Below are 23,299 nucleotides of genomic sequence, written 5' to 3'. Positions count from 1 at the left end.
AGGGTTCTAGACTCCTTAAAATATTACTCAGGTTGCTTCAGGATCCAAGTTTTCCAATTCTGAATTTTCAGGGCATATTTACATACAGACATTGGTCTAGGTGCATGTCTGAAATTAAACTCTTAAGTACCCTCAGCTCCCACTGAAGTCAATGGCATTGCTCATGACTTTAGAAAAAAAATCAGGCCAAGCTTATTTAGGAGCCTAACTTTAGACATATATTTATTAGAGAGTCTTAGCTATTACTTTTAGAAACCCATGTCTCTTGAATGTTTTACTTTCAAGTTAACCACTCATGCTCTTCCGTCTACCACAATGGGTCTGTTTTATTTTACGGGGAGAGTTAACATTTTCCTAAATCCTGTTCTGTGATGTAAGGGGTCAAAACTGATAAAGTTCGTAATCAGACAATTTGGGCAGTGTTTCTTTTCACAAGTAGATGTTAGAACAAGCTATCAATCATCAATGAATATTTATACACAAAGTTAAAGGAACAACTAGTAATATATACAGAAAAGGAGCGCAACTTTTTATATTTGTGAAGTCAAGTTAAGTTTTTCCCTTTGGCAGACTTTGATAAACCACATAGTCCCTTCTCTGTCCTCCTGATATTATTTCATTTTAGAGGAAAGAGAAGATATTGTAGTAATAAGCTAGAGTTGTCCCAGCTCAGAGAAGCATATTTCAATCTGCTTCCCCTAGAATCTGCTTCAGATCTTAGTGTTTTATCTGTGACTCAAAATCAGAAATACTATAACGTAAGGAATATCTAACAAAACTGGAGAAAATATGGTACCTATATCATTGCAGGAAAATATTTTCTTCTTGCAGTGGTGTTATTTCTGGATAAGAAAGCAGACCCCAGGATTTGGATCCTGGCAAAATAGAGGAACCGGTTTCCAAAATATTTTATATGATGTATTGGAAGTTTAAGTCTGCACATGTATTATGTTACTAACTTGATCTTAAACAGTTTAAAGTGAGCTAAAGAATGTTTATAAATTTAAAGTGTTTTCAATACACTGTCAAAACGGGGGAAATATTTTTTCATATTCTAAAAAAAGCTTCCTTTCACAATTGGCTTCTTTTATGCCAAGTTCCTGTACAAAACAAAGCAAGCAGAATAGAGTAAGTGAAAGTGCTAAAAAAACCCTTTATAACAGAAGAATTAGTTGATACCATTATAAAGTATCTCAAGATGTTAACATTTAACTTCTGTAACCAAATAAGATGTTTTCATAGAACTACTGGTTTGTTGTTTATTTTGTTTGTATCAGTTACAAAAATAAACTTCAAATAAAGGAGAAAAAAAATTATTATTGGAGTTACCGGAAGTAATAATTCATATACCTGTATTTGCTTTGTCAGGTTAGTAAATACAATATAACAGCTAAATTCTCAAGTTATATGGACACTTGAGGTTTCTTAATTTTAGTTGTTTTACACAAAATATTGCTTTAAAATGTTTTCAAGTGTAGGTAATACTTCCAGATGTTACTGTAAAGAAAAAGTTAGTAACAATACCACCACATTAAATCAATTTTAAGGCAAACGTATGTATTCTTAACTTGAATAATTTTCCCCAAAGCCTTCAAATGAAAAATATAATGTAACTGATTTTAACCAGAGGGGCATTAAAAGCCAATTTCAAAATTCAGCTGCCTAGTATATTGAAAATCAGCAAGAATGAATAAAACCAAAAAGCTGAAAGTAAGAGGGCTCTGAAATAATATCTGAGCAAATAAGCCAGTTTGAGTGAATTGTCACCTTATCAGAGACCTGAACTATAATTATGAATAATTTAAGAGGGAAGTCTGATAAAAAATAAATATACCAGAAGATCCACTCTATTTGCAAGTCAAGTAAAAGAACACTACCAGGAACACAGAGCAGGATACTGCAGCAGCAGACTGATTTTTTCTGAGCTTCTAAAGGGACAGATGCAACATGTGACAATAAAAAGGGAGTCTGAAGTGTGCTTAAGAAAGTTGTGAAAAAAGGAGAAAAAATGACAAATTTCAGCCATAGTATGAGATAGAGTGTTAAAGTGAAATTAAAAAGGCAAGAATGACCTAATCTAAAATGTGAATTATACTCCTGCAAATAAGTTCCAGGGCTCTACATTAACTCTTTCCCTTTGGCCATGGACAAGGAAAAAAGCAGTATTGTGCAAGAATGCATCTTAACTACATATAAATCAGCAATCAAGACAGATGTGGAGGAGAGCTGAATCTAGCTTCCTGAATAGCACAATAGATACACTGCGAAAAAAAACACAACCAAAAACAAAAATACCAAAAAAACTGCTTAAATGCCAGATGTTTGTGGTTAAGAGAACATGTAGGATGTAAAATATAAATAAGATATCCCAGCAGATGATAGCTGTTTGGTCTGAAGTTAAGCAATCTGGGCAAATAGAATATTAATGTAAAGCCCTGGTTTAAAGTGTTCATTAACAATTACTTTGTAAATAAACAAAGTGCCTTTTTCACTCTCAAATTTTCAGATTTTAAAAGTAATTAGGCTATAGAAATAGTCAAAGAAATAGGTAAAAACAGAATAGATACTACAATGTAAAGGAAAATAGAAGCATCTGATGCATAACTCACCTTATTAGAATGAACTGGCATATCACATATAGAGCACAGATGGGGATAACCCTTCGGTAAGAATCCATGGAAGTCTTCAATATTGCTATTTGGAGGAGCACCTCTCTTTTTCTCAAAGAGAGATCTCTCAGGACCAGGACCACGACCCATTCTGTCATACTCACTTTCATATTTATGATAGTTATGCGAAGTCTCACCATAAAAAGAGTCATCCCTACACCTTTCTCCATCTCTTAATCTGTCATCTTCATAATCCATTCTGTCATAATAACCAGATTCTTGAGAACGACTTCCATGGTCATAGTCAACCACTGGGTTGAGACTAGGACCACGATCATCAAAACTATCTCTTCTAAAGTGCCTTTTTTCTTCCCAATCATCCCTAGGTACTCTGTATGGTGGCTCCCGTGTAGATGATCTGCCATCTCTACCATAACTCAATGAAGGACCTTCTTCAGCTCTCCTCCTTTTAAGTTGTAGAAGGATTTGAGGCAAGTTTTCAGGAGTAATCTTGTCCTCGGGATAGCGACTCAGTTCATCTAAGTCTCTAGCAGACAGACCAAAGCTGGCCAAAATATTAGTGGCCTGGTCTGCATCTCCACGGTGCTGAGAAGACAAAGGGAGTGGACCTCTACTTCCAATGTTAAAAATAGATTGTAAATTATGGGAAGAGGTACTAGCAGAAGACAGTGCACTATGAGATCCTTGTTGGTTCAATGAAGAACTCATTCCAAGATTCATTAAGCTAGCAAGCCGTGCAGTACCCTGGTTCATCCTTCCAAGAGATGCTGGCATACTTAAAGACTGGGTAGCAGCAGTAAGAAGGCCTATTCCTGCAGATAGGTCACGCCCATGACCTTGTGAATCCCTACTTAGAGATGACTGCTGGAATGACTTGGACATTGTAGAACTATAGCTTGTCTACTTTATGGATCAAAATTTTAAAGATGGCTGAAAAGAAAGCTCACACTAGAAAGGTAAACTTCACTTCAAAATGGTAACGCCAAGAAAAAAGGATCAGTAATGACTGTAGATCTTCTTCAAGCTGAGAAACACCAGACAATTCTGTAGAAAAACAAGCAGTTTTAGTCATAAATCCCTTTAAACAGATGCAGTTTTAAACTTATGCATCATGTTGATCTAAAAAACATTTAAGATCTCAATCTTACAAGGCTTTTATTACATAGCTTAAACAGATTTGAGATGTACTCAGAACCTACATATATTACTTCAGATAAAAATACAATAGTTTTTCCTCCTATACAAACTAGTCTTCTCCGACAAAAAATGAGTCATACTGAAGATAAGTGAATTTCAGAAGCTTTAGATGTTAGAAAGCATCTCAAGTTTACTAGCACACAAGCCTTGATCTTTAATGGTTTTGTATACACCCTACATTACTATGCTAAATTCCAGAAGACCACAAAAAAAAACAAAGCCATGGAAACCAAGATGAATTTGCCATATACACATTTGGAAATGAAAACTATACCACTATAGAAAAGGACGAAAGGGAAGTTATAAGTAACTGAAGTTTGGGCAACAAGCGTCTATTATAAGATCTAGTAAATAAGACCAAACATAATATTCAACCTTTATGCAGTCAAATCAAATTACTGAAGTGAAGACAGATGTGAACAAGAAAAATAAGGTTGAAATTTTAATTTTGGTAGAAAGTTTTAATTTGGTAGAAAGTAAATAAGACCTCTTGCTCAAATTGCAATTATATGGTTAATACCACATATGAAATGAATCTATTCACTATACCACAGCCATAACACATCAGCCTGTGCTATCAGATCTCAAGCTAAATAAGGCCAGGTTTCGTCAGTACTTGGATGGGAGACGTCCAAGGAAAACCCTATTGCTGCAGGATGAGGCATTGGTAAATCACAAGATGGTGCTATTCTCCCCGCCCCCAATCCCCATCAGTTCTGAACCAACACACTGTTAGGAAACACTGATGATACTGCTGTCTTTTGGATGCGACTTAAAATTGAGATCATGACCATGATGGTTGTTAAAGGTCCCTGAGCATTTTTCACAAGAGATGAATATTATCTGGAATTTACCTATGATACTAGAGCAGAGTAATATATTCTGCCTAATTACATTTCTTCTGCAGTTTCAACTGGATATGGTATTCTTCACTTCCTACACTGTTTTGTAGGGTTTCTGTGCACTTTTTGACAGCTGTTTTATTCCAATCCACAGACGCTGTATTTCAAAGGGATTTCATTTTTGTGGAGAGGTGTGGTAGTATATTTCCCCTCACATTTACACCTCTACAGACTTGTGGCATGCGCTGCCTAAGCAATCCAATTCCCCATATGAACGCCCTTCTCTAGTAGCAGAGGACGACTGCATTTGGGTCCTGAAAAGAATACACCCGTTGAATTCCTGCATGGCCACTCACCCATAAAAGCATAATGGCCTTGCAACAGAGAAAAGAAACATTTTGGGGGAGAGACAAGGGAATAAATGCAGGGGTCTTCCTCTGAAGAGATGAATAGCGGAGAAGCTCTATGGCACACACCAGGCACTTAGCCTTGCAGAGTTTCCCGTTCCCAATACTAGGAGAATTCAAAAGTACAAGCAGGGGTTTACAAGTGTGGGATCCTCATAACTGCATACTGAATTTAAATCCATTTTTCGGTGGTGACTGAAGTAAAATATTTTTTCAGCAATATTTTTAAGTGTAAAGCACTTTGGTATCCTCTGGGGTGCAAGATGCTATATATGTCATATGTATCAATGCTTCACCAAATATTTATGATTTATATCAGAGATGTAGGGAATCCTATAATAGATGTGAATAATACACAAAGCCAACACAAAGGACCACCACCAATGCATCCAACGTTATGACTACAATTTTGCTTTACCAATGGTTAAAAATATCTGAAGCCTTTTGCAGTCAATTGACATAAGTTGCATTGTATATATTTCAGATGGGATCTATAAGATTAAGCAGCATGGGAAAAACTTATTTGGAAAGAGCAAATGATGTGGCGAGGTAGAAGGATACTTCAGACATCAGTAGTTGCACAACAGATTACTCAGTGACAAGAATGTAGGGAGGGACAGAGAAGGCAGGTGGCTAGGTGAAATAGTGAGATCCAAGACTCAAGCTGAACAAGTTTCAGGAGTCTCTATTTAAAAAAGGGACATTTTTGGACTGTATTGTAAAATTAAGAGCCAATTAAATGTTCAAGTATCAGAAACATGTTCAGACTTGCTCATATTCAAGATAAAGTTGGTAGCAGCATTCTGTAATAGTTCACACTACCTTCAAAATACTTCACAAACTACTCTACAAAATAAATTTTACTTCATTTTATATACATCTGCATTAACTTAAATCCTTAAAGTATAGTTCATGTACACATTTGTAGCATGGGACAGAATTTGGTTTTTAATAGTGCCTTTCTTAAGGTTGATCAAGGAACTTTGCAAAACGGTGAGTTAGAAACTGGTAACAAAGGTTGAGCATACAACCATATGCCCAGCAATAGCTTGATGTACATAGCTTTGGACATCAGAACCTGTTTAAACTAGAAGTTGAACAGGACACCAATGTTATCTACAGTACTATTCAAAAAGTAATGTTTCCCTCAAAAGCAGATCCACCACTAATCCTCCTGCCACACTTACTGTGAGTTCACGATCCATAGCTTTGGTCAGAATACCACTGAACAAAACCAGGAGTATTTGAGTAGTAGCACCTCAGAGTTCTGCTGCAGAGAGAAACTGAGTTTCACTCTGTAGCCTGGCTCTACATATGAATTGCTTCTGCAGAGTGTAACTGCAAAGATGCTGCAGATCTGCAAAGAGGAAAAGAGAAAGCCAGAAAAACAGAAATGAAGACTACAAACACAGAAAAGACAGAGCAGGGAAAGAAACTCAGGAGAGGATGAAGACAGACAATTATGTGGAAAACCACTGCTGACAGAATTGTGGGTCTTTTAGTAGTTTGTGTACTATACCATAAATCTGTTTATCCTTGTTAACTTTCAAGAAGTAGAATATAGAGGGAAACTAAGCTTCTGGGTGGATGTCGCTAAACATTTCCTCATATCATTGGCATCTGATGATTGCCTCCAGTCTTTTGTTTGTACATTAAGATCAAAAGTGGGAAGGGGACAAAAAAGAAAGAAATAAGAGCCACTAATTTCATAACCAAAGGATGTTTAATTTCTACATGGTCAAGTTTAACATCTCATTCAAAAGACAGCATTTCTAACACTGCATGCCCTTGAAGGATTGCAGTACAGTGTCTATACCAGGTATTGACAAGTCCTGATGAACCTATACCCCAAGATCTTCTGACTTCCAAGTGAGTGTGCCATCAACTGAGCCACACAAACAAGATGACCATGACTGATCAAAGCAGTGGAAGGAATTGAGGTTTGATTTAGCTCAGTTCAAAGTGTAGTGCTATGAAAGTGTTGATCCCAGTATAGATAAAATTGTAACAGATGTGTTTTGGAATCTAAATTTTAATTAAAGATTTATAGTCAGAAAATGGATAATATCAAACTTTGAGAGTTTATAGTAAAAGCTATTTCAACATTAAATCATTTTTAAAGTCGAAATGCTACTAACTACAGATAAACATGAACAATGTCAAACAATCTTTAGAAACAAGTTGTGCAAGAAAGTTCTCCAAAATAAATCTAATGAAAGGTTGACAAAATGCAAAAAAGAAAAATTGGAACCATACTGAATGTGTAGCTGCCATATACAAAGGCAGATTAATGCTGATTTTCAAACAGTACTGGGATTTTGTTCTATTTTAATATAGAAACAGTATTCATACTCTGTTTCTAAACATTTAGAAGTCTGACAGCCATATTGTGCCATCCATTTTCAGTGGAAATTCCCCATGAAAATCAAGAAGCATTCTACTTTAGCAAATGGATAGCACTACATAAGTCTAAGTTCTAAGGATACATCAATCTTCGGCCATACAAACCTTAGCAGCAGCATCTTTTTAAAGGTACACTTAGACTGAAAATACTTTTAAAAATTAATTTCCTTACCTGTGTAAATACCTTGGGCTATTAAAATAAAGTTTTAAAAATCTAAATGACATTTCATAGTTCGTGCTGTTTTACTCTTTGTATTTCTCAGTTTGGACAATGAAAATCAAACAATTTTCAAAAATCAAACTTGTGTTTCTAGTCAGTTTCACTTTCTGGTGTTCCCGCACCAATATAGTACTGCAAACACTTGGAGGGAAGGGGTTAAATAAAAATACTATTACTGAAATAAAAATCATGATAAAACACAAAAATAACATCGTAGGGTTTTTTAAAACAATTTTTTCACCTAAATTACCTGACAAATGCTTCCTTTAAAAGGATACTAACAAGAGTTAAAGTCAAAAATGTAACCCAGCTTAATGTTTTCATGTTTGACATGCTAATTCGAAGTCTAATGTGTTAAACTATGTGTAAATTTTCTCCTTAAGAATTAGACCTACTAAACACACACCCCCACCCCTTCCATTAAGGAATATTTCAACCCTTAGTCTTTAAGGACTGATACACATGTTATGGCACAAATGTTTATATAATCTACATATGTCACCAAAAACCATTTAATAATGGGATGAATTTTCAAAAGTGTATAAAGCCTCTGAAGCTCGTTTGCACACTCCCGAAAATAGTTTTTAAATAAGTTTAAATAAAAACCCTAGTCTCTAGTTGAGACTGTGTACCAAATTTCAGACAGCAAAACACAAACATGAGCACATAAAGACTTTAATTAAAGTGTTGACTAATTTGACTGTAATAGTATTAATATGCAATACCAAAATAAACTGACACTAAATACTGTACACATTTTGAAAATTAGACAAAAGCTTCAAAGTCTGTCTTTTATGTTCCACATCCATGTTGCCTCACCTTGTGAAGTGAGTGGACAAGAGTAAATCTACTCAGGTTTATTGCAGCTGTTCCATTTCCAATATGAACAAAAATCATAACTGTCTACTGTCAACGCAATTTTTGTACTTATCCCTATGTTCTTTGTTCAAACTCTGTTTTACTAGTCACAGCAATAATCCATAACTACAGACATGCACAATCTTCTTCCTACATTTGTTTCCAGCAACAGAATACCACTGTTAAAAAGTTGTTCTGTGTAAGGAAACTGGCTATTCCTATGCTGAAATAGACTGAAAGAATAGGCTGTGGACTTAAAAGAACTCCTCCAACTTCAGGGTTTTGTTTTTGTTTGTTTTTTTTTAAAAACCTTTTAGTAACAGTTAACTCCTATAGTTTCTGTAACAAGGATTAAAGGAAACATAGGAAAATGCAATAAAGTCACAAAAACAGGCAGGAGAATCAGGAGCAGATGAAATACAAAAAATAACTGGTTTATATGTTAAAAAGCTTTGCAAGTCCTATTCTCAAATGCTAATTTTAGCATATAAACACCCCCCCCCAAATATAATTAACAGAACTTATTCTAATATAAAGACAGATCCTACAGTCCTTAAATAAGTTATGTATCTATAATGGAGGTGTAATTTCTCTTAATAGGAAGCAGGTTTCACTTCTGCAGGGAGCCAAAAATCTGCTGTGTGTGTTTAGGATTGTAAACAGATGCAATAGACTGAAGTTTGTTCAGTTTGAAAGCTAACTGTTCTAACTTATGAATGATCAATACAGATCTTAATATGTTTGCAACAATCTCTATATTTTTTCTTTAGTTTAAGCAGAAGCCCATTATAATTAAATGACTTTTTGTAATTGTTGTCCAATCTTTAATTCTAAAGGGTATGGCTTGAAAAATAAACCCAGTACCTAGAAGCCTGAGGATTAAGTTTGCCATATTAAACTGCATTGGTTTAAATCAATCCAATCACTGATTTAAATCTTGTTTTGCATTTATAATTTTCTAAGGAAAGGTTGAGTTTCATTCATTGGTAACCATTAAAACATGTTGATTTACAAACTAAACAAGTGCAACTAAAACCTTTACACTAAATTTGGTACGGATTGCTAACCAGGAGGAATACACTATATCAATATACATGTATGTAAGCTATATAATTGCTTAAATAAATTTGCTTGCACTCTTTATTTTTACATTTTTAATATGTCACAAAATGATGAAAGATGCATTTCTTATTTATAGATTACTACTTTACTGGAGACTGCATTTGGATGAAAAGTAGAAATTAAAAGAGCACAAAACAGCATTTTAAAATTGTTTATTAGTTTAATAAATCTACTTCAATTGTGCTGGACACAAGAAAATTTATCGAAACATATTTTGCATTTAAAACTGATTAAAACAAAGGGAGAGTATTCTCTGTAGTTAGTGAATTGAACTGATTGTTTCTGGTCACCAGACCCTTCCATTGTAGAACTGGCAGAATTCAGCCTCTCTCACCTTGTTTTTACTGAGATTGGAAGAGGAAAATAAGCTTTCCTACTTTTTCAACTCACAACCAATTTCTCAACTCTGAATGAACTAATAATTGAACTGAACTACTTGAATAAATTAAAATGAAAAAAAAAAAAAAAAAAAAAAACCCTGTATCTGCAGACATGGCTACTTCTGTCAAAACACAGTATAACACCAACAAATTCTGGTTCTACTTGCTTAGCCAGTGACTTCAACCAGTTCAGTTGTTTGACTTTCTCTAAAACTTCAGTGCCAGATATATCCTGCTTAATTTTATTTAATTTAAACTATTTTAACAGATCATAGTAAGTTTAGGCCTTAACATAGGTTGCCAACTTCAAAAGTTTTTTTTAATTTTAATAAAAATAGTTTAAATAGAAAATTGATTTTAATGTATTTATTTTTATCCATTGTGTGTCCACAGACACAAGAGGTTGCAGGATTAGGGCCTCAGTTTCAGACCTGGGAATGCTATGTAGCAGATAACTGCATCAGAAAGCAGTGTCTCCATTGTTGTAAAAGAAGTTCTATTGTTTACTTTATCACAAAAAAAAATAAGTTACGTCAAATCAATGTTAAAAAATAAACTTTAGCTTAAAGTTAAGAAAGTTTCAAGACAGCATGGACGTGGAGACAAAACAGCTCTGTCAAAAAATAAGATGCCTGCTTCCTATCTCAGTCATATGTAACTTTTTTTTTAAGTAGAGTCATACATTTTTGTTGTGCTCAAGTATGCAAACGAGGGGACAACCAGAAAATCATTATTTACCCCCCCACACTTTTTAAACAAAGGCTTTACTAAAAACAAAACAGCAATCCTAGAAAAAACAGATTTTAAAAAATGAAGAGGCTGAGCTAAAGAAAAATAAACGGGCACAAGAATTATTTTTAAAAGTTGAAAATAGGGAAATACAGAGTAGAGATTTTTTTTAAATGTAACTGAGTCAGATTCATCACATGAACAAGCTAGCCTTTGCAACCACATTACCTTATCGGTGCTATCCTTGATAGCACCTCTCCCCTTTTTCAATCCTGTTTGTTAAACCCAGTCTATAGAGAATCATAGAAACACAGGACCATTCCTGCTCGAAAGAGGTCATCTAACCCACCCCACTGAGGCAGGGCCCGAAAAGGTGTTTGTCCAAACTATTCTTAAAAGCCTGCCATGACAAGGATTCCACAAGCTCTGCTGGAAGCTTATTCCGCTACTTAACTGTCTAGTTAGAAAGTTTTTCCTAAAACACCTAACCTAAATCTCTCTTGCTGCAGATTAAGCCAATTACTACTACTCCTATCCTCAGTGGACATGGAGAACAATTGATCACCATTCTTTTTATACAGCCTTTCATATGTTTGAAGACTTATCAGGTTCCTTCCCTCTCCCCCCCATCTTTTCTCAAGACTAAACACAACAAGTTTTTTTTTTAATTTTCCTCATAACTGAGGTTTGCTGAAACTCATCATTTTTGTTGCTCTCCTCTGGCCTCTCTTCAATTTGTCCACATTGTTCCTGAAGCATGGCACCCTGAACTAGAAACAATATTCCAGCTAATGCCTCACAAGTGCTGAGTAGAGCAGGACGTTATCTTCCACATGTCATGTATAACACTCCTGTTAATACACTCCAGAATTATATTAGCCACTCTCACAACTGTATCACTCTGTTGGGCGACATTCAATTTGTGATCTACTATAACCCCTAGATTCTTTTCTGTAATACTACTTCCTAGCCAGTTATTCCCCATTTTGGATCTCGGTGATTTTTCCTTCCTAAATGTAGTACTTGGCACTTGTCTTTATTGAATTTCATCTTGCGGATTTCAGAACAATTCTCCAATTTATCAAAGCCCTTTTGAATTATATATAAGCCTGTCCTTCAAAATGTTTGCCATCCCTCCCAGCTTGGTGTCATCAGCAAATTTTATAAGTACACTCTCCACTCCATTATCCAAGTCATTAATGAAAACATCGAATAGTACCTGACCCAGCATAGACCCTTGCGGGACCCCACTACAGTTTGACAGTAAACCATGTTAACTACTCTGTGTTTTCAGAGTTATAATAACTTATAGTAATTTCATCTAGGCCACAGTCTCATAAGCCAACTAAGGAGATATGTGGGACTGTGTCAAAAGCCATACTAAAAATGAAGACATATCATGTCTAGGTCAGTGATCCTGTCAAAAAAGGAAATTAGATTGGTTTAGCATGATTTGTTCTTGACAAATCCATGTTGGCTATTATCCTCTAGGTGCTTATAAATGTACCTTAGGATGAAATTCATCCGGTCCTGCCAACTTGAATACATCTAACATCTAAATATTCTTCAGCCTGTTCTTTCCCTTTTCTAAAATGCATTCCTTCCCCCTTGTTGTTAATATTAATTTACGGCTTGTCTTAAACAAAGGCCCTGACCCTACAGTGAGATACAGTCAAGCAAATTTCTGCACTCAAGGGGAGCCTGATTGAAGTCCATGAGGCTCCACTCAGGACCGTGAGTCAACCTGTGCATGTGCCACTGAAGGACAGGGACCTTAGGTTTTAAGCTCACTGCAGCAGAGACCATTATTACTATGTGCTTATACAGCACTTTGCCACAATGAGGTCCTAATCTTGATTAGGGTCTCTATGCACTACAGTTACACAAAGAATTTATAACAAGAATTTTGAAAGTGAGATGGAAGATTTAAACAAGTAAATAAGACTTGCTGTTATGAACCCTCAGGGCATCGTGAGGTAATTACATGGAGGGTTGCGAGCTGTCAGCCTCCACCCCAAACTCCGCTTCGCCTCCAGCATTTATAATCGTGTTAAATGTAAAAAAAAAATTGGTTTTAATTTATAAGGGGGTCACACTCAGAGGCTTGCTGTGTGAAAGGGGTCACCAATACAAAAGTTTGAGAACCACTAAATCAGAAACAGTCACCCAAAGATGGAGCAAGTCACAAGTAGCAGAATAATACAGACATCCCAACCTTAGGTCTCTTGGCACACCAAGATATAGAAGCTAAACAAAAACTGCATACCTACAGATAAAAAGAAAAGGAGCACTAGTGGCACCTTAGAGACTAACCAATTTATTTGAGCATAAGCTTTCGTGAGCTACAACCATCCGATAAAGTGAGCTGTAGCTCACAAAAGTTTATGCTCAAATAAATTGGTTAGTCTCTAAGGTGCCACTAGTACTCCTTTTCTTTTTGCGAATACAGACTAACACGGCTGCTACTCTGATACCTACAGATATTTCTGTAATTGGACCAAGTTATTTTCTTTCCTGATGAGATCAAAAATGCTGTTTGTGAACTTGCTGGCACATATTTTACTTGCACAGAAGACAACGTGATGGTTCATTCAACAGTTTTACTGCCGAAACCAAAAACCCCTTTGTTTAAGTTAAGATGACATCATAATACATGTGTGAAAACTGAGAAAGCACAGAAATACTAGGAGGCATTTATACTTATTTCTAAGAATTTTTGATTAGTTCTCTGATCAGCAAATGGCAACCAATCAAGAAGTCAACTGGCACAGAGGCAAGCAGCACAGGAATAGATACATGGAGATCAATTCCTTTTGTGTTTGGTTGCAGCAATCTCTCTTCCCATTGTCTGTGGCAGATCTAACCAAAGCTCTATTAGATGGGAACTTACCCAGTCCCCACCTTTCTCCTTTACAACATCTCACTAGCACTTTTTATTTGTATGGAAATGGCAAGGGAGGAAATCTATCAGTTCCTGATTTTCTCCTGTTAATGAATATTTGAATTTTTAGAAGTGAATTCAGCATGGTTCCCTAATTCATTCTGGGGTATTTGAAAGTTCTTCCTGTTTTTTATGATGCAGATATTCCTGATAAAACTAGGGGATAGAAAAAGTTGTAGGCAGGATCAGTTTATAAGTACTTACTCTATTAGTTACTCTTGAATCATTTAGTCTTGGAATGCCTATAGCATCCCAGTTATTTCCAAATCACAACTAACTGTAAAGTCTTCAAGTATGGAATACTCTGCAGATGAACTCTTCAAAAAATAAAGACCCTGTTATAAACAGAGTCCCTATTTAGAAGATAATTTGTTGTTCATTCCTTCCCTTCTGAAATATCCTATTATCACTTTATATAAAAAGTGTGGATATGTCGTTGTGACTGAACAGATGAGCTCAAAAGGTTCCCATTAACCTAGGTTGCAATTATTGAGTCAACATTTAGATACATGGCATCAGAGAGGTAGCCCTGTCAGTCTGTATCCACAAAAACAATGAGGAGTCCGGTGCAGACTCCTCATTATTTAGATACATGGAGTATTATTCTAAAACTAGAGCAGACTTTACTTTTTTTTTTTTTATAATTCATTAAACAGAAAATGATTAAGACAAATATGTGTATTGCATTTGCACATAGTACAATGTTTCAACATTTGGGAGACAGAATAATATTTTTCTTCTGATGCTTTTATAAATAAAGGTAAGGTACTCACACACCAATGATGGGTAACCCTATTAAAAAAAAACCCTTAATAATCAAGGTTTTTTTTAATTAAACAAAGAATATTAAGTCTCCTAGATGTGAGCTGCTTATCTCATTCTGGATGGAAAAACAAGACCCCTTATGTTCTTTGAGCTTCATGAAACTCGAGAATTCTTTAAGCTAAAGTTCTTTGGTTTTTTTAATTTAAAATATAGCCAAAGACCATTAAACAATAAGCTTTTACTACTTTCTGTATTTAGGGCACTATCAGGTACTTCTAGCCCAAACTGTATGCTTTGTAAAGCAAATAAACATTTAAATAGGACATTTGACCTTTTTAAAGTCGTATTTCTGTCCGAGGATTTTTAACCTAAAGTTGAAAGTAATGCTAATGTAGCTATAACTCAAAGCTTTTTAATATCTCTCTTTCCCCCCCTATTTTATGCATTTAACAGCGTTTTGTATGTGGTCACTTAGGCCCTGTGCATGAAGTTAAAACATGTGCATGTCTGCTAAATCAGGGCCCTAGTTGCCTATTTGTCTGGCTCTCTCTAGTGGCAACAGAATAATTTTCTGTTCTAAAAAAGAAAATGCAACTATAGATCCACAAAAAGTGGAGTGGGGCACACTGAGGGATGTGTGTAACACTTAAGGTAATTTCAGTTCACTTTTTGAAGTTCACTAGATTTCAAGTTAACGGTATTCTATTAAAAGGGACGTTATAGATCATTTTAAAGGTGTAAATGACAAGTTTTCTTTTTCTGAGCCCAGGAGGCAAAGATTTAAACATGCCTGTGCAGTACTTGCAGCACACATATGGTTCAAGTTCCATGAAAGTGAAACAGAGTAGAAACATATGTTTTTAAAGTTGATATTTTCCTCTCTGCCTTTGGCCAGGATAGACATCTCTGGAAGTCCTCAGGAGCAACAGCCTTCAGAAATGCTATTAACAGAAGGCACATGTATTAATGTGCTCTTTAGCCTAAGAATGTGTGTTTATGAAGCAGGCTACTCACCCCACACAGTCTATATGGGAAGAACAAAAACTTCACCTGGGGCACATCCACCTGAGGACACGGTTTATATGCTTAAACACCAGCGTTCCTGAGTCACCGACCAGTCCCCTGCATCTGAACACAGGCCAGGAACCTACAGCAACTAGAGGCAAGTTCACCACGTGGTATGGGGCTGGGTTATCCAACGTGGTGAAACAGGCTAGAGAAGAGTGAGTATTCTGAACTGCAGCTGAAGGGGCCCAGCAGGACGCTGCGTGTCTCAGAACCACAGTGAAGAGCAATGTGGGGGAAAGCAGGCAACCCCTATAAGGGACAGAAACCAGGAGCGAGGCACGCACTCACTCATATGGGGTCATCAGAATCAGGGAGTTCGCACAGCACAGCACAGCACAGCACGATCTGTGCCTGGAGAAAGGCGAAGTTCACGTTGCAATACGATCGGGGCCAGGCAGGGTGCGCGGAGTACGGTATGTGGTAGGGAGGCCCCACGAGACGATCCACGCTCAGGAACGCGCAGCGCTGTACAGCGGAGGAGGCACTGTGACCGGCCCAGGGAAGCACCAATAGCAAGACATGGGTCCACACGGCTCGCTAAGGGGGAAGGGCAGAGCGTAATACTGCGAGCCGGGGAGAGGGGGCGCGCGCCGCAAGGCACGACAATGGAGGAAACCAGGCCCGCACGAGCCAGGGCTGCAGCGCGGCGAAGGGGAGGCCTGCTGAGCGGCCTGGACCGGGGGCGCTGTACTGTTCTCCCCCCCCCGCCGAAGTCTCCGCTTAGCTTTCGCACGTGCGCTGCTGTCCCCAGGGGCCGACTGAAGCCCCGCTTGTGTCGCCATCAGGCCCGACACCACCAGGGACACACACCCGCCATAAGCTTCGGCCACTGAGCAGAGACTTGTCACCACCTCCCGTAGAGCCCGGCCTACCCGTTCCGGTCACCAGCGGCCCAGGCCCCCGTCGCTGCCCTCACGGTGAGAGAGAGGAGGAACAGCCAACACCAGCTCCTAACATGGCGGGGACAGCGAATCCCAGCCCCTCGCCTACCTCAGGCCCGCGATAGCGTCTCCATCCGCTGTCGCACCACCACCAACGGCTCCAGCGGGGGGGAGGTGGCTGCCGCCCGTGCGCGAGCCTCACACCTCTCGCGATACCCCCACAAACAAACACTTCTCACTGTGCTCTCGCGAGATAACGACTACCCCTCCGCGCGCGCACACACACTCAGTTGCTTCTCCGAGATTTGGCGAATTCCCACCATGTTGCTACCTCTGAGATGTCGCGAGGCTACCTGCCTGCGCCCGCAACTTGTTGCCGTCTCACCGAGATCTCGCGGAAGCCCTTATTCTCCCGCGCATACTGCCACCACGCCACATCTCTTGTTCTCTTGGAGAACTCTCGCGATAGTTAGTCCAGTTATCTCTCCCCGCGCTCGCGCTCTCTCTCTCTCTCTCTCTCCAGATCCGCGCGGGGGATGAATTGAACTAGGCGGGGGCGAGCTATGGCTCTGTGCCCGGGCCCTCCGCCCCTACCTCGGCGTGCTCCCTCACGTGTCCCCGACTGTCATCAGCATGGGCCTGTGCCCAGCCTTCCCCCGCACCTACTCTCCTCACAGGACCCAGTCACCAGCAAAGGCCTGTGCCAAGGCCCTGCCCCTCACCTCGGCCTGCTCACCTCATGGGCCTGTCACCAGGCCAGGCCTGCGCCCAACCTTTCCCCCTCCCCACCTTCCCTCATGGGCCCCTGACTGTCACCAACGTGGGCCTGCACCCAGGTCCCCACCCCTTGGTCTGCTCTCCTCACAAGCCCCTGACTATCACCAGCACAGGCCTGCCCCAAGCCCACCCCCCTCAGGCCCCTGACTTTCACCAGCAGTAGTAGGCCTATGCCCAGCCAGCCCTCCACATGTCAGCCTACTCCTCTCACGGGCCCCTACCCCACTAGACAGGAACAAGGCCTTTGTCCGGAAGTTAGCGGCAGTGATCGATCATACCAGGTGGTTTAGTGACAAACCGTAGATAAGGGGGCAGTGGGGAGTTCAGTAACATCCTGACCTGCCTAGATTTGCACTGCCCCAGCATATCACAGCATCCCCCATAGCACCCAGTGACAGCCCTGGGATTTTGAAAACTGAGGGTGTGTGAAGTTGCACAGAAGTCTGAGATGACAGAGGTCCGCTCACTCCCTTGCCAGATGCTTAATTCCTGACCTTAGGTTAGATTATATGCAGACCACAAGGTGAGATGCCCATCAAGCTCTTGTAAGGCCATAATTAGTGGCACAGGAACATGTCCGCTCCTGCTGAGCTCCACTACTGTATGACTACCTCAGATAGGTTTTCTAAGCCATGAATCAAGCGCTCAGAACTGACACTGGACTAGAAAGTGGAAACCATTCAGCACTCAGCAATGCTAGGCAACAGCACAGGACAGGAAATGAAAAAGAATACTGGCTCCAACTGAAATTGCCCAGGTACTTTAATTACCCAAACTAGAATTTGGTCAGTATAGTGATGCTAATGCGCTTCGAGTTTCTGTCCTGGCCAGTTAAGACCTGGAGTTTGTATAGCTCCTTAGCTCAGGCTTCTTGTAACTGTTGTCAGTGCAATCATACTCTTTCACCCTGAATCTCAACTGACTGCTTTATCGAATGAAAAAAGATGTTACTGTCCCCAAAATGTTTGAGGCAACAGGCACTCCTTGCATACTAGGTTCATTACAAACCTTTGTTGTAGATTAGGAGATCCTGGTAAAAATATAAGAACACTGACTTTTGTATATAATCCTTTCCACTAAAGTTGTGATGCCACCTTGCAGTCACATGAAGACAGAATGGTATTGTACTTCCATTTGTGTGTGTGGAGCTGAAGGCTTGGTGACCAAAATAATTGTAGAAATTGTACTGTCACTTTCAGGTTGTGGAAATTATTTCATAATCAATACTTTTCACTCCAATTAAATTTTCAGACTGGGCAAAGTTTACGAGACTGATTTGCTTTGGTTGCTTTGCAAAGGGGAGAGATGAATTCACTCTTCAATATGGTATAGTCCAATTATACCTGAATTATGAGCTTTTGGGGGTGGAAGGGGAACTGCCTCCTGTTTGAAGTCACCAGTCAGGGAAAAACTATTTTTTTTATCCATTTCAGGGCACAGAAAACAACAAGATAATTTAATTGCCTGGAACAATTTGAAAAGGGGGAGAATTAGCACTAAATCTATACTGATGTTGTTAAAGAGCTGGGAGAGTAATTATAGGAAATGCAGAATTTATAAAGTTCCAGCATCAAATCCTTAGAACACAGACACATAAATCTAACCTTAGAATATATTTAATCCATTTAACTAACTCCATTTTGTGCTACAGTACTGTAGAGTAGCAATGATAAATGATAAAGCTTTTTAGATGAGATGTAAGACAACCTGACTACTTTTGCCCATTAAAAGTCAAATTTAGATTGTAATATCTGTGATAGGAAATGACTTTTTGTTTGTGAAGCATCAACAGAAAACTTATTGAATGATAAATCCCATGACACTTTTTCCAAGCACAAAAGCACTGTCCTGACTTTATTCCAGTTTGGATATTTTCTTCACATTAGACTGCCTGCACAGCAATCGATACAGTATTAAAATCCTTGTCCCAGCCAGCACCAAGATCAGAGTCAAACCTCAGTGGTTTCTCTAGCTTCTGTCTCTCTTCAGTTGTTCCAAAGCCATGGTCAGCAGGAACACAAAGGAGATCTTACCCTACCATCTGATCCATTTCCATGTCTACTGAGGACTAATCTGGTCCTGTGGATCTGCACAGAGGGTGGTGCATAATCTTCCCTCTCCTCAGCCTTGTAAAGAGGGAAGCAGAAGGAGCTAAGAATATTGAGAGCTTCTGGGCCTGGAAGAGGATCTTGATTCACCCATCTGAGACCTTGGTCAATTATGAGAAGAAAGTGGACTAGGGAGAGCTTCACCCACCTTGATCCCTAAAGGGACAGCCAGGATGAGATCATCACTCTCGCTATCAACAAGAGCTTCCAGGGTTCTGCCCCTCACTTCAGGTAATGGCCCTCCCCAACTTTTTCTTGCTGCATGTCTGAGGTGGAGCAACCACAGGGTTGGTCTTGTGAGCTCTGTGTTCAGCTCCGACAGGATAGGAATAGTTTAAAATTGTATTATAGCAGTTTCTCAAACACCTACTGAGGTGTATAAATTGTCCATATACCACATGCTTTCTTGTGCAACTGTGTCTTTTAGGGAACAGTATAACTATTCTATATTTTTCATATGACCTGTAAAACTGTGTTAATCTATTTCAGAAGTTAGCATCTGAATAAGTGAACACAATTTTTCCAATATTAACTGCTTTGGGCAGTGAAAATTTGTGTGTATATAATTTGTAGAGTATTGATTCAAAGGTCAATTTCTAGCTGGATAAGAAAAAGTTGACAAGTGTGTTTTCAGATGTAAAGTATTTGAATTGGGGATTTTTAATCAAGTGGAACACCATTTAGTGCTATAATCCTGAAAAGCATTAAATATTGTAATTCATTTCTAAATTCCTGTCACTACCAGCACATTTTCACAATTGTTGTTTCTTCTGCAGAAATTATTTTAGTTGGTTACGTTTCATCCCGCCCCTTATCTGTTATCTGAACTTAAAAAAAAAAAAAAAATTACACAACATACACTATTTTTATGTGTGTGTGTGTGTATATATATATATATATATATATATATATAAGAACAAATCAAGTACTTATAACTCAGAAGAATATATCAATAATAAAACAAAGTTATTGCAATACATGACAGGATCTGATTTCCTCGCATTATTTCGATCTACATTAGTAGGACGCCCCCCTGGTTTAGGTGGGGTTAAGTAATAAAAAGAGAACAGAAAAACGGGGGAAGAGCGTGTAGTGGAGTGTAAGGAAGTCTAACAAAGTTCTGATTTTTCCCATGATGACATTTCAATGCTTTTTTTGAAATATCAAATATCAAATTTTTTCCAAAAAAAAATCTTTTTTTTTGGTGCCCCCCCTGCTTTGCTGGTGCCCTATGCACGTGCTTAGTCTGCCTATAGGGTAATCCAGCCCTGCCTATGATGAGATATTAGATGAGGTGGGATCTGCGTTACTACAGAGAATTCTTTCCTGGGTGTCTGGCTGGTGGGTCTTGCCCACATGCTCAGTTTAGCTGATTGCCATATTTGGGGTCTGGAAGGAATTTTCCTCCAGGGCAGATTGGCAGAGGCCCTGGGGGGTTTTCACCTTCCTCTGCAGCGTGGGGCACGGGTCACTTGCTGGAGGATTCTTTGCACCTTGAAGTCTTTAAGCCATGATTTGAGGACTTCAGTCGCTCAGAAATAGGTTAGGGGTTTATTACAGGAGTGGGTGGGTGAGGTTCTCTGGCCTGCGTTGTGCAGGAGGTCAGACTAGACGATCATAATGATCCCTTCTGACCTTAAACTGAATGAGTCTATGAGGAGCGGGCTCAGGGCAGGGGGCTGAGGTGCAGAAGGGGTTCGGGGTGTGGGCTCCCGGCCAGCGCTGCTTACCTGGAGCGGCTCTGGGGTGGCAGCAGCGTGAAGACAGGCTCCCTGCCTGTCCTGGCCCCGCACCACTTCCAGAAGCAGCTGGCACCCCATCCCTACGGCCCCTGGGAGAGGGGGAGCAGAGGGCTCCGTGCACTGTCCTCACCTGCAGGTACCTCCCCCGAAGCTTCCATTGGCCATGGTTTCCTGTTCCCAGCCAACAGGAGTTGCAGGGGGTGGTGCCTGCAAGTGAGGGCAACACACAGAGCCCTCTGCCCCCCATCCCCCAGGGGCCGCAGGGACTTGGTGCTGGCCGGTTCCAGCAGCAGTGCGGGGCCCGCGGCACCACAGGGGTAGCAATCCCATGGGCCGAATCCGGCCCACACGCCGTAGTTTGCCCACCCCTGCAGTAGAGAATGGGTTACCAGACACCCAGCATGCACTTTCACCCCTATGAAACAGAAGGTCCTGGCACTTCATCATCCCAGGGGCATATTTTAAGGAGTCCCTGTCACCCAGGAGGAGCTGGAACTGACTTTCACACACCCACAGGGGACAACCACCTCAGAACACCCCCTCCCTCCCACAGGGAACTGCTGATCACTAACCCCAGGCAGGCAGAAGTGGTCAATGGGCTATGGTGCAGCCAAAAGGGATTTTAGGTTAAAGCACTAATTTCAACAAGATGAGCAGGCAGGGTTAAACATAAACAACTGGAATAAACCTAAAAAAAAAAACCCCCAAAAGCCTAGTATTTATTTTTAAATAAAATTTTAATAAAAAGGGTGAGAGGAAACCATCAATCCATGTCATCCTTCTCCCCACCTTTCATGTTTTATCTTACTAGGCTCCTACCCTGCAAACACTTCTGCACAGGAATAGTCCCATTCAAGGCCTGGGACTACTCACATGCTTACTCCCACCTCTCTAAATATGTTGGCAGTCACTCTTTAAAGCAGCGGTCGGCAACCAACGGCGCACAAGCCGATTTTTAATGGCATGCTGCTGCCTGCTGGGTCCCAGCCGCCAGCCCCGCTCAGCCCACTGCCGAACCCAGGCCAGGACCCCAGCAGGCAGCAGTGTGCCATGAAAAATCCTGCCTGCCCTGGCCTGCTCTTCTCCACCCCCACCCTCCCCAGGCAGGATGAAGAAGCTTGGTCCAGCCGACTGCTGCTGCAGGGCAGGCAAGCTGCCCTGTCCCCCGCCTCTTCCCCCAGCGTACTGCGTTCCTGCCCCTCCTCCTCTCCCTGCCTCCTCTCAGCTGATGGCCCTTGCGAGGGAGGGAGAGAAGCGGAGCGGAGCCCACACTCGCTGTTCTGGGGAGGAGGTGGAGAAGAGGTGGGGATGGGGCCTTGGGAAAGGGGGGTGGAATCAGGACATATCCCCTCCAGCCCCCTGCCATGAGCCACTCTGGGCAGGGGGCTGGGAGCACCCCCACAACCCCAGCCACAGCCCTGACTGTTACATCCCCCCCACATACACACACCCCCAGCCCCCTGCCCTGAGTCCTGCACCCCCCTCACACACCGCCAGCCCCCTGCACCCCACACACACCCAGCACTCTGCCCTGACCCCTGCACCCCCCCACGACCCCAGTACTCCCCCACACATACCCAGCCCCCCCCCACCCCATGCCCTGACTCTTGCACACCCCCACCCTGAGCACCAAACAGGAGCTCCTGCACCCTCCCACATTCCCACCTGTACCCCTCACACCAAATGGGAGCTGCCCACGTAAGCACTCCACACCCAAACCTCTTGCCCCAACCCTGACCCCCCTCCCTCATTCTAGCTCCTGGCCAGACCCTGCACCCCAACCTGCTCCTTCGCCCCCAGCCCTGTGCTCAGTGCAGTCCCACCCTAAGCTCAGTGCAGAGCGAGAGAGGCAGAGAATGGGCTAGAACCAGGGAGAAGGTAGGTACTCATTCTATATGGGCAGGGCTGGGATCCCAGACTGGCAGCGGGCTGCGTGGGGCCAGCAGCCGGAATCCTGGCTGGTAGGAGCCAGCAAACTGAACCCTTCACCAGCAGCAGGCTGAGCCACTCAACCCACTGCCAGTCTGGGGTCCCGGCCGCTGGCCCCGCTTAGCCCACTGCTGGTCTGGGGTTCTGGCTGCCAGCCCCTTGCCAGCCAGGGTCCCAGCCGCAGGCCCCGCTCAGCCTGCTGCCAGCCTAGGTGAACGGAACCCCAGGCTGGCACCAGGCTGAGTGGGCCAGCAGCGTAAGATCAGCATTTTAATTTAATTTTAAATGAAGCTTCTTAAA

General features: G+C 41.0%; 1 protein-coding gene across 3 annotated transcripts in view; it reads right to left on the bottom strand.

The window, feature by feature from the left end:
• The window catches only part of MATR3 (matrin 3), a 44,532-nt gene extending 27,839 nt beyond the window's left edge, over positions 1-16,693 (bottom strand). Inside the window, exons 1-2 of one of the 3 annotated variants that reach the window (XM_048862221.2) lie at positions 16,553-16,693; positions 2,610-3,674 (exon numbers count right to left, since the gene is read on the bottom strand). In XM_048862221.2, coding sequence (XP_048718178.1) covers positions 2,610-3,512 — 903 coding nt within the window. In that variant the 5' untranslated portion in view covers positions 3,513-3,674; positions 16,553-16,693. The other 2 variants (XM_048862218.1, XM_048862219.2) reach the window with 2 other exon arrangements.
• Positions 16,694-23,299: the final 6,606 nt, after the last annotated feature.

This window comes from Caretta caretta, chromosome 8, assembly GCF_965140235.1.
Source record: "Caretta caretta isolate rCarCar2 chromosome 8, rCarCar1.hap1, whole genome shotgun sequence".
NCBI classification, from domain to species: Eukaryota; Metazoa; Chordata; order Testudines; family Cheloniidae; genus Caretta; species Caretta caretta.
Note: the sequence above shows the minus strand (reverse complement) of the source record. Positions and strands in the feature narration are given on the sequence as shown.